Genomic DNA, 12,179 nt, shown 5'->3' on the forward strand with positions numbered 1-12,179 from the left:
TGTCTAAAAAAAAAAGGTACATACCTTAATTAAAAAATACTTTATTGCTAAAAAATGCCCACCATCGTCTGGCCTTCAGCAAGTCATAATCTTTTTGCCGGTGGAGGGTCTTGCGTCAGTGTTGCTGGCTGCTGACTGATCAGGGTGGTTCGTGGTTGCTGCAGGTTGAGGTGGCTGTGTCTTATTTTAATTTCTTAAAATTGCTGCATCGATTGACTCTTCACGAACAGTTTCTCTGTAGCAGCAACACTGTTTGATGGCATTTTACCCACAGTTAGAACTTCTTCCAAACTGGAGTCAATCCTCTCAAACCCTGCCACTGCTCTGTCATCTACGTTTATGTCATATTCTAAATCCTCTGTTGTCATCTCAACAGTCTTCACAGCCTCTTCACCAGGAGTAGATTCCATCTCAAGAAACCACTCTCTTTGCTCATCCATAAGAAGGAACTCCTCATCTGTTAGCTTTTTATCACGAGATTGCAGTAATTCAGTCCCATCTTCGGGCTCCACTTCTAATTCTAGTTCTCTTGCTGTTTCTACCACATCTGCAGTTTCTTCCTCCACTGAAGCCTTGAACCCCTCAAAGTCATCCATGAGGGTTGGAATCAGCTTCTTTTATTAAACTATGGTTAATGTTGATATTCTGACCTCTTCCCATGAATTACAAATGTTTTTAATGGCGTCTAGAATGGCAGATCCTTTCTAGAAGGTGTTCAATTGACTTTGCCCAGATCCATCAGAGGAGTCACTGTCTATAGCAGCCATAGCCTTGTGAAATATATTTCTTAAATAATAAGACTTGTTAGTCGAAATTACTCCTTGATCCATGGGCTTTAGAATGGATGTTGTGTTATCAGGCATGAAAACAACATTAATCTTGTTGTTCCTCTCCATCAGAGCTCCTGGGTAACCAGGTGCATTGATAGGAGTAGTATTTTGAAAGGAATCTTGTTTCTGAGCAGTAGGTCTCAACAGGGGACTTACAGTATTCCGTTAGCCATGCTGTAAACAGCTGTGCTGTCATCCAGGCTTTGTTGCTCCACTTGTAGGGCACAGGTGGGGTAGATTTAGCATAATTCTTAAGGGCCCTAGGCTGTTTGGAATCTAAGTGAACATTGGCTTCAACTTAAAGTCACCAGCTGCATTAGCCCATAATGAGAGTCAGCCTGCCCTTTGAAGCTCTGAAGCCAGGCAGTGACTTCCCCTCTCTAAAGTCCTAGGTGGAGTCTTCTTCCAACAGAAGGCTGTTTCATCTGTACTGAGGATCTGCCGTTTGGTGTGGCCACCTTCACTAAGTATCTTAGCTAGATCTGGATAACTTGTTACGGCTTTCTGCATCAGCATTTGCTGCTTCACCTTGCACTTCTGCTTACATTATGGAGATGGCTTCTTTTTTCAGCCTCGTGAACCACCTCTGCTAGCTTCAAGCTTTTCTTCTGCAGCTTCTTCACCTCTCTCAACCTTCATAGAATTAAAGAGAGTTGGGGCTTGTTCTGGATTAGGGTTTGGCTTAAGGGACTGTTGTGGCCGGTTTGATCTATCCAAACCACTAAAACTTTCTCCATATCAGCAGTAAAGCTGTTTTTCTTTCTTACTATTTGTGTGTTCATTGAAGTACAACTTCTAATTTCCTTCAAAGTCACAACTTGGCTATAACTGGTACACGAGGCCTAGCTTTCGGCCTGCCTCAGCTTTTGACATGCCTTCCTCACTAAGCTTGATCATTTCTGGCTTTTGATATAAAGTGAGAGACATGTGACTCTTTCTTTCACTTGAACACTTAGAGGTCATTATAGGGTTATTAACTGGCCTAATTTCATTACTCTTGTGTCTCAGGGAATACGGGGTCTGAGGAGAGGGAGAGAGATGGGGGAACGGCCAGTTGGTGGAGCCATCAGAACACACACAGTTGTTTTCTGTCTTGCACGGTTGCGTTTTGTGGCATCGCAAAACAGTTAAAATGGTAACATAAAAGATCACCATAACACATATAATAATAATGGAAAAGTTTGAAATATTGTGAGAACTACCAGAATGTGACACAGAGACATGAAGTGGACAAATGTTGTTGGAAAAATGGTACCTATAGCCTTGCTTGACTTAGGGTTGCCATAACCCTTCAATTCGTCAAAAACGCAGTATCTGCAAAGGACAATGAAGTGCAGTAAAACAAGGTAGACCTGTACTTTTACGTGGTCACCTTAGAATTTCTCTTTTTGAAAATGGATTGAATGAAACCTCTCAAGATTAGAAAAGATGTATTTCGGCTTGAGGCTGAATTTGATAATCAGGTTTATCTTTTTATTTTTTAAAGAAAGATGATTTTCTTCAAAGCAGTCCAGATATTAAGAGTTCTTTTTATGTTAAGTTTTAGTATGAGATGTGTGGAGATGGTAAGAATAATACTGCATTTCATTTAAGTTTTAGAATATGCTTCTGAGTTCTTTCAAGATTTATTTTCAACTTCTCTTGTCCTCAGCTACATGGTGTTGTGCATTCAATAATGATTCCACCTTGCAGTGAAATCGATTTCATTCTAAGATATACATTTTCAAAAGAAATTGGCTCTGGCTGAAGCTCTCATGTGCATGTGCATCAGAGTGTGTCGTGGCCTGCAGGACTGGGGCATTGTGGCTGCCCAGCACTAAAGCTGGCAGGACAAGCCCGATACGCGGACGCTCCTTTCATCATTGCAGTGGCTGAGGCCTCTGTTGATTCAACCTTGGTTCTGTGGCTCTGCCTCAACAGACCCAGCTGCTTTTTTGGCTTATTACCATGGTTGACTTTTGTTGTCATTCATTTAGTCAGAAATTGCATGAAGGGAAACTCACTATATATAGCTTTGAAGTGTTTTGAAAGTTACACTCAAGAGGTATAACTATTTCTAACATAGATGGAGCCATATTTCTTTTAGCTGGAAGTATGGTTTTAAATCAGCCGGAAACTTCCATGGGCTACTATTCTGCCATTTCCAAAAATGTTAGGAATCCTGTAAGCTTTCAAGTTGATTTTAAAATGTGGCATGGAACCATGGAAAGATGGTTTTCCTTCTTTTTAAGACGTATCTTTGTTAATTATAGGATATATTTTGTATTTTAGGTATTTCTGAGTTACTAAATCTCAAAAATGCATATTATTTTAATACTTAAGAACGCTTACTAATGTCTTTTTAGTTTCAGCCTGTTAATCTTTTAGAAAAATTAAATATTAGTAGCTGTAACTTTGAGAAGGTCTCTAATGTCTGCATCTTGAACATACGGTGACTCTTCTGTAGGAAAAGCTGTATTTCTTAGTTCTAGTGTCTCTGCCTCAAGAGTTTTGTTGCAAGGCACAACTCAATGTCATAAAAGAATTCTCTTATTGCTTTAAAACTGTGAGATTAAGTTTTCATGCCTGCTAAATTGTGATCAAGTGTTTTGGGATGGTAGATTCTAAAATAGATGTAACAGTAAAACTTTAATATATTACCCAAGTTAGTTGAGAAAACATTAAGGATTACAAGAATTCGTTAGGGAATGATATGAAGTAGGTGAAATGGGAATATGGTGCCTGGAAAAAAAATCAGATTATTACAAGCATGTAAAATTAATTCAATGAACAGAATGTACTGAGTATTCGAAGTGTTAGGTTCTAGGCTGGTCATTGCTGATTCTGAGGTAAACAAGTTACCTTTCGTTTCCCCAGAGCTTGAATGACATATCAAAGTCAGCTTTCTGGACCAGGTGGCATTTAAGCTGAATTTTGAAAAACAGGTAGAATTGTCAGGTGAAGAAACAGGACAAAGGTATTTAGTTTGAAGAAACAGGATAGGAGAATAAGAGCATAGAGTTGTGGGGGAAGCTGCAAGTCGGTCATCGTAATTTTAATGGAAGGGAGCTGTGTGGTGGGGTGATGAGATAGAAGGCCGTTTACACTTTACCCTCGGAGCCGCCTATCATCAGACTCGCATTTTACAGAGACCCTCTAGTGGTGGCTTGGAGAATAGATCCGAAGCAAGACATGGTAGGAATTTGTTACAGTAATTCAAGTTAGAAATGTTGAGATGCAGATAATTTAGGAAGAAGAGGAATTAACAGGGCTTGGTGATTGTATGATGGGGAATGAAGGTTGGTGAGAGAGACAAGGTCAGGGATAACTTGGTTTCTGTCTGGGACAACTAGGTGGATAGTGCCATTACCTAAGCTGTCTAATACACGGGAGGATTGGTTTGGGGTGGTACGTGGGGAAGTCACATGGTGATTCTCTTTTGCTTGTACTGAATTTGCAGAGCATGTAATCCAATGTGCGTATTGGGCAGTTAGGTTTACAGCCCAGAGCTGAGAGATCTAGGAGAGGGCGTCCTCGTCTTGTGAGAGCCGGCAGGGTAAGGAGAGAGCAGGGTGGATGCTTAGAAGGGGGGTGGTGCTTGGATGGAAGACGGAGGAACAGCCAGAAAAGTAGGAGGAGAACTAGGAGAGGATGACTGTACAGAAGCCAGTGGAAGAGGGAGTTTAAAGGAAACGGAAAGTGGTCGCAAAGTAATAATAACTTTACAAAAGATCAGAAAGCTGGACATCAAGTTTAGCAACAGAGAGGTCACTTGTGAATTGAGAGTGGACTGCAAGGAATCTCTTTGCTCTGAGAAGGTTGTTAATGACCACACATCAGTTATATGGATGATAAAAACAAAGTAGAAATTTAACTTCATTTGAAAAAACGTGAAAAACCTAAGGGTTCCTGTTCTTCTGTAAAGCATATATTTTATTTTTTTAAAAAAAGGGAGGTGAACATAGACTATATGTAAACTGGGGAGGGTGGTATACTTTTGTTTCATTTTATGACTTATTTTTATATGAATCCTTAGTGCACATTCCAGTCTTGAAAGAATCAAACATAAGTAGATAACATACAATCTGTGTTTCTTTAAATTATATTGTACTTTTCTAGTTTGGATCTAGTGAAATATGGATAGAGAATGAGAGAAATATAACATGATTTTTTAAAATTCCATATATATATATATATATATATGATACACAGAGCAAGTACTCCTGGAATTCATTTGATCCTCATAGAAAGCCATGTTATTATATATTAAATTTATATTTATAATAAAGTATATTTTTACATATCTTTTTGGAGCCTTAAGTATTCTAAGTGTTTTTTAACTATTTATTTATTTTGGGCTGCGTTGGGTCTTTGTTGCTGTGCGTGGGCTTTCTCTAGTTGCGGTGAGCAGAGGCCACTCCTCGTTGCGGTGCGTGGGCTTCTCACTGCAGTGGCTTCTCATGTTGCAGAGCACGGGCTCTAGGCGCACGGGCTTCAGTAGTTGTGGCGCACGGGCTTAGTTGCTCCATGGCATGTGGGATCTTCCCGGACTAGGGCTGGAACCCATGTCCCCTGCATTGGCAGGCGGATTCTTAACCACTGTGCCACCAGGGAAGCCCTTAAGTGTACTTTAAAATAACTAATGGAGCTTATAAACGCTATGACTTGTTACGTGCATAAACAGCTGTTCAGATGTATTATTTTCCTTAAGTGTTTTCTTATTTCTGTTAAAATATTTATCTAGTTTTACAGTTTTCTAACTTTAAAGTATATAAATGGAAACTCAAAATTTGAATATAATGTTTTAATTAGAATTGGTTTCCTAATATTGTAAGCAGTACAAATGTTTGTGTTACAGAAGTGCATAATGTTTTAGAAAAGGTTTTTTTTTCTTTTTCCTTAAGAATTTATAAGACATTCTTGACATCACGTCAAGAAAATTCAGAAAATTTCGGAAAATCACAAGAAAATACAGTAGTACCATTAAAAAGTAGCCTTTTCCACAAATGGGTATATAGATTATAAAAGTTTTTTCATTCAAATTTTTTAAACCTTATTAAGAAAAAGGAGACAGGGCTTCCCTGGTGGCTCAGTGGTTGAGAGTCCGCCTGGCGATGCAGAGGACGCGGGTTCGTGCCCCGGTCCGGGAAGATCCCACATGCCGCGGAGCGGCTGGGCCCGTGAGCCATGGCCGCTGAGCCTGCGCGTCCGGAGCCTGTGCTCCGCAACGGGAGAGGCCACAGCAGTGAGAGGCCCGCGTACTGCAAAAAAAAAAAAAAAGAAAAGAAAAGAAAAAGGAGACAGTCTTCCCGTTGTTACCACTGTGTCTTCTCTCTCACAGCGCCATTTCAGAGTGGCAAAGGAGAAGAGCTATTAACTAATTTAAATCTTTCTTTCACTTCATCTTTCTTGACTGTGTGAATTAATCTTGATTCTCTGTGCTTCTTGCACACACGTGTTCTCTTTCATGCTCACGTGTGCTCATGGAAGTGGGAGTGAGTGCATCAGCCATTGTCTAATAAGATAGCCTTTAACTTTTCTTTCCATAATTTGGGCATGAGACCTGCCTTGATGTAGCCATGAATAAAAATGTATTCTGGATGTTACTCGCCAGCGGTATTGGAAGAGAAATTTTATGGTTAGAATCTTGGTAAGGTCTACTTGGAAAGCAGCAGTTTAATCAAAGTCTGTTGTAGCTTCAGTACAGTACATTTCCTTCTGGCTTTAGGTGATCTTAAAGCCTTGGTTGTCCTCATGGTATATCCAACAGACTTTCATGTTAACTAACACATGATATTTCGTTTTGTTAGAACTCGAGCCTAGTCTCGTTTAAATGCTCGGACTTAAAACTACGCGTATTCCTCAACACCGCTAAGCACGCATTTTCATAAACTTGGAGGGTGTATCCACTTAAAGTTTCGTTGTTTCCAGCTTGGATTAAAGACAGTATATAATTTGTAGCTCAGTGGAGTGGAGTTGATAATGAACCTTTAATTTTTCTATGTTTATATTTGATTTGTTTTACTCTCTTATTTAGTTTTAATGTTTTTGATGTAAAATATTCAAACTCATTTTCTACTTCTGACTTAGGTTCAACCTTAAAGTGCAATTGCAGATTCTAGCAAGCTTCATGCTCACTGGAGTTTCTGGAGGTGCAAAGTATGCTCAGAATGGACAGCTTTTTGGCCGTTTCAAGCTTACGGAAACACTTTCTGAAGATACTTTGGCTGGACGGCTGGTGATGACCAAAGTCAATGCTGTTTATTTATTACCAGTCCCTAAAGAGAAGTTAGTACAGACCCAGGGAACCAAAGAGAAGGTTTATGAAGCTACTATTGAAGAAAAAACAAAAGAATATATATTTTTAAGGATATCCAGGGAATGCTGTGAAGAACTTAATCTTCGGCCTGATTATGACACACAGGTATGTTTTGAAGTGTGGCAGTTTCACTGTGGTTGTCTGTAGTTTCCCTGTCAGCAGATCCTCTTCTTCTGGTTTGTTTTCCCTCCCTCTGCCACAGCTAGAAGTGCAGTTGACTTTGAAGTGTTGATTCTGGTGGGTGGAGAATTGGACCTTTGATAACTTTTAGAGAAAATCGATTCTCTTTAAGTAAAATCTAAAACATTCCAGTTTTATACGAGGTCAAGCTTTCTGATTTCTGTTTTAAATCAGCAACAGAAGAACAGATTAAAATAAACTAAGCTAGATCCTGTGGCAGTTCTTATCTGAAGTTGTATCTGCTCCTGTTCTTTTTTTTTTTTTTTTTTTTTTGCGGTACGCGGGCCTCTCACTGTTGCGGCCTCTCCCGTTGTGGGGCACAGGCTCCGGACGCGCAGGCTCAGCGGCCATGGCTCACGGGCCCAGCCACTCCGCGGCATGTGGGATCTTCCTGGACCGGGGCACGAACCCGTGTCCCCTGCATCGGCAGGTGGACTCTCAACCACTGCGCCACCAGGGAAGCCCTGCTCTTGTTCTTTTTGTCTTTATTGATTTTTAGGTGAACTGTGCTCAGTCTGCCATATTTAACTGGAAAGCTACTCTTTTTTTCTTTTTAAATATAGCATTTGGTGAATATTATCCATTCATAGTAAATCAATACGGTGTCATAGGCCTGGTTTTAACCCTTGAGAGATGATATTTCACAGATGTTCTACTAATTTTATCAAATATATTCTTCTTAGGAATGGTGGAATCAGATAATCTTTATTTAAAGATTAAGTAATTTACAAGTGCCTCAGTTTCTTTAGATGAAAAATGAGGTTAATAATAGTATACACGTCATTGGTGCTATTAAATGGGATAATCTATGTAAAGTGCATGTTACAGTGCCTGGCACTGAATAAACAAAGCAAATATTAGGCATAGTATTATTACACTATCTCCACAGAGCATTCTAGGAAGCTGAAAAGCACTGATGTTTGCTTTAATGCTTTTAAAAAAATTTTTTTTGTTTTGTCTTTCAGGTTGAACTTCAGTTTCAATTAAATCGATTACCCCTCTGTGAAATGCATTATGCGCTAGACAGGATCAAGGACAATGGGGTTTTGTTTCCAGACATCACTATGACTCCAACCATACCTTGGAGTCCCAACAGGTACAAAAAAGAGATATCTCATTCCAGAAGTTACATAAATTTTAAATTGAATATCTGTATCAAATAACTCATATGTTTATAAGAAGGTTTCCATATATTCTTCAAGAGAGATGTTATTAGTTGAGAAAAGAGAGTACAAGAACTCTTAGAATGAAGCATTTGAAGTTCATCATCGATTTTCTTCACTTTTCCTCAGAGTCTAAATGAGTTCTATTGCTTTTCTCAACTGCCTTAATTTAATAGAATGCCAAGCAATTTAGGAATATTCCTGAGTAGAAGCTGAATAGGGAAACTAGGGCCTTTCTAAAGTGGTTCAAATAGTTAATTTAAAATAATTTTTGAATAGGGAAGACATTTTTGTAATTTAGGAAAATGGAGGAAGTATCATGGAAGATGCTGTAAAGTTAATTGTTATGTAAATATTTTTCTGCTTAAGTCTCTTTACACATCTTTACATGTAGTTAAATATGATACCTCTGTTTTGTTTCCAGACTAACTGTAGTGACAGCTCTATGACTGCATCTTTTTTATTCTTTTACTGGATTTTATCCTCTTGGCCCCTGCCCATGCCCAGCTCACTCCACCTTTTTTTTTTTTTTTTTAAATCTCAGTGGCTCCACAAACTAGTTTATTTTTTAATCACTTGTGTCAATCTAGTCATGGTAGCGTGGCCCTGCTCCATCTCTGACGGAGGCTCTGGTATCTTTACTGAGTGGCTTCCAAGGTCACCCTGGGTGCTGACATGAGCTGGCAGAAGGGGAAGCAGGAGCACGGAGGGCCATGTGGGAAATTTTTATGGGCCAGCCCTAGTAGTGACTTATATCATTTCCCCTCACACTTCATTTCTTCTGGTCCTAAAAACAGAACAAAGAAAAATATGCCTTATAATACAAAATCCAAGTCATTTCTCCCTTGCTTTTACTTTCCTCATTCTTGTTTTTACTGCCGAAGTTCTTGAGCAAGGGTGGCCACCCTACCTGCAGTGTATTCTCTCTCCTCGCCCCTGTGATCTTGCTCTCTGCTGCTCTCACCCTCCTGAAAGTGGTGAGTGGCATCTCATAGTGTTAGCTCTTATGTGATTCAGCTTCTCTGCATCCTTCCCTTTCCATCCCTACAGCCAGTGCGTAATTTAGAGCTGGACTATTTCAGTAGCCTTCTGGTCGGTCGTCAGTCCTGCTGTCTGTGTCTCTATTCTGTGGTCCAACCCACATACTTCTTCCAGAGTTACTTTGCTAAAATAATCATTTCATTTCACAGCTTATAAACCTCTGAAGGGCTTCTGCTTGATATGCAGATAAAGTCTGAACGTCCTAATACAGAACTCATATTATGTGGTCTCATTGACAGTGCTTCTCAACAGTATCTTTTCAGGTTTCTTTTTACTTTTTTCTTCTTACTCTCCCTTTCTTCCTTTAAATCGTCATGTTCTAGCCATATAGAATTACCTTGATGTTTGTTTAATTTGCCCTGAACTTATTTGCCTCCTTATCTTTTAAAAAATTCTTTAAAATTAAAAAAAATCGTGGTAAAATCTACATAACGTAAAATTTACCATGTTAACCATTTTTAAAGTGTGCAGTTCAGGAGTGCTAAGTGTACTCACATTGTTGTGTAGTTTATCTCCGGAACCTTTTCATGTTGCAAAACTGAAACTTTATACTCATTAAATGCTGCATTTCCCCCTCCCCCAGCCCTGTGTTCTATCTGTGTTTTTTTCTCCCTGAAATAATGTTTGCCCAATATTGATCTATTGGAGGATCTACCTGTCCTTTAAAATTTAGTCCCGCTCAAGGGCTCTCTCCTTCTAGTAAATGAATCTGCTCTTCCTTTTCATTATTGCAACAAACATTTATTGATGCCTAGTATGTGCTAGGTTCAGTCAGTTTTGTACTTTCAAGCATAATTTCTCTAAAATTGATTTTTCTCAGTTGTGTACATTTCTGCTGTTCTCATTAGACTCTGAGCTTTTTAGAAGAGACCACATCTTATTTGTCTTTGAATCTCCAACACAACCTTGCACATTATTAACATATGACACATTTAAGTTAATAAGAATATCATGTTTAAAGAAGAAAATTAGGGTTTCAAATGTGAGGCTATACCAGTAAGCTTATAGGCATTGACTTGATATGTTCACTTCTGAAAAATATATTGTGTATAGCAGTATATTCAAATACCACTGATTGCAAGTGTTAACTGCAAAAGTAAGGAAATGTCAAGTAGCAGAAAGCTTTCAGGCAGGAAGAGATCTCACGCCGCTATAATTTAAATAGTAATGAAAAAGTATCTAGGCCTAGGAGCGCTGAGAAGCTGTTAGCCATTTAAAATCTTTTCTGGAATAAGGTGGAATATAGAAAGATAAATGAAATTGAGAAATTATTCTTGAGCATGTAGTCTATAAATTAATCACAACAATGCGTCAGACCAGGAAAAAAAAAAGAACTTATGGTTCAGGGAATAAAATAACTCTTATTTTATTCAGAGTAAACTTGAAGAGACTTTACATTGTTTTAATTGTGAAATTCAGAGATGACTTTTACCAGCATGTTTATTGTAAATCTTCTTCCCTTTATTAAGCAGGTAGTATAATAAATAGAGACAATTTGTTTTACTTATTGGCTTTCTGTAAATGTTCATCATTCATGACCAGAAACTATAGCGATGACTCACATTGGTAAAGTTTCTGATCTACTCTGAAGCGTTTATTTGCACTGAAACAATTGACAAGTAGAATGGTCTATATAAATAAGACGAAGAGATATCGACATATTTTAGAATTATACCTGTAAATCTGTCACTAATCTCTTAGATTTATACTTATGTATATAATCTAATATCGATCTCATTCATAAGTTCATTAAAGTCCCCAAATTTGAGAGATTAGAGGGTATTCTAAAAACATTTTTTGATTTTCAAAAGTGTGTGCTGGTCAAGTAATATCTTCTTTTTCTGAGATCCTCAGAAAATATTATAGTAATAGAAGTCAAAGTTAATTTTGCACTTATTGCTCAGTTATTTTTCCTAATAGCTTACATGCATGATCTTATTTGATCCTTTAAAATATCTATCTGATGCAAGTATCATTACCTCCATGTACAGATAAAGGAACCATTGGGGCCAGGTATCGTAGAATCATAGTGGTCAGGTACAGATGCAAGCGACAGTTTGTTGGATTGACTGTGGCTTAAACAAATAGAAGTAGAGGCCCAGAGCTGGGTGGTCGAGGGCTGGTACGGGGGCTCAGCAGTACCTTTGCAGACCTAGTCTCCCTTTTCTCTCTACTTAGAGAGCATATTAGTTTTCTTCGTGATGCCTGTTGTTGCCTCATGATTATAAGATGGCTTCTGCAGTTTTATTTATCATGAGCTTTTTCCAGCAACGTGAAGGAGGAAGGCAAAGGAGCAGGAAGGCTTTCTTCCAGAGAGGCTTTGTTTTGTTTTATTGGGTATAGAAGCCCTTCTGAGGGACTTCTTTTACGTCTCGTTGACCAGAGTTGGGTCTCCAGCCACAGAGGCTGGAAAGGTAGTATTATAGCTGTCTGGGCTCAGTAGTAGAAGGAGGAAGAGACGGGCACCGCAGGTGGTTTGGGGGTAACCATTCCACAGTGTCTGCCACGTGTAGTAGCTCTGGACTTAGTACTTAGCTAAAGGAGTTTCCTTATTTATAGGAGATGGAGCATTGCTAGGTACTGGCAGAATTATGAGTAAAGAAACTGGTTAATGCTGAGGGATTCTTTGGAGTTTTCGTGAATGGCTTCCAGGAAATCTAGTGCCAC

General features: G+C 38.9%; 1 protein-coding gene across 3 annotated transcripts in view; it reads left to right on the plus strand.

The window, feature by feature from the left end:
* HELZ (helicase with zinc finger) overlaps positions 1-12,179 on the plus strand; it is a 154,873-nt gene that overhangs the window by 56,728 nt on the left and 85,966 nt on the right. For all 3 annotated transcript variants that reach the window (XM_082678006.1, XM_082678007.1, XM_082678008.1), the window contains exons 14-15: positions 6,900-7,233; positions 8,274-8,404. In XM_082678006.1, coding sequence (XP_082534132.1) covers positions 6,900-7,233; positions 8,274-8,404 — 465 coding nt within the window. The remainder of the gene's footprint in view (positions 1-6,899; positions 7,234-8,273; positions 8,405-12,179) is intronic.

This window comes from Grampus griseus (genome assembly GCF_964374135.1).
Source record: "Grampus griseus genome assembly, chromosome: 20".
In the NCBI taxonomy this organism is placed as follows: Eukaryota; Metazoa; Chordata; class Mammalia; order Artiodactyla; family Delphinidae; genus Grampus; species Grampus griseus.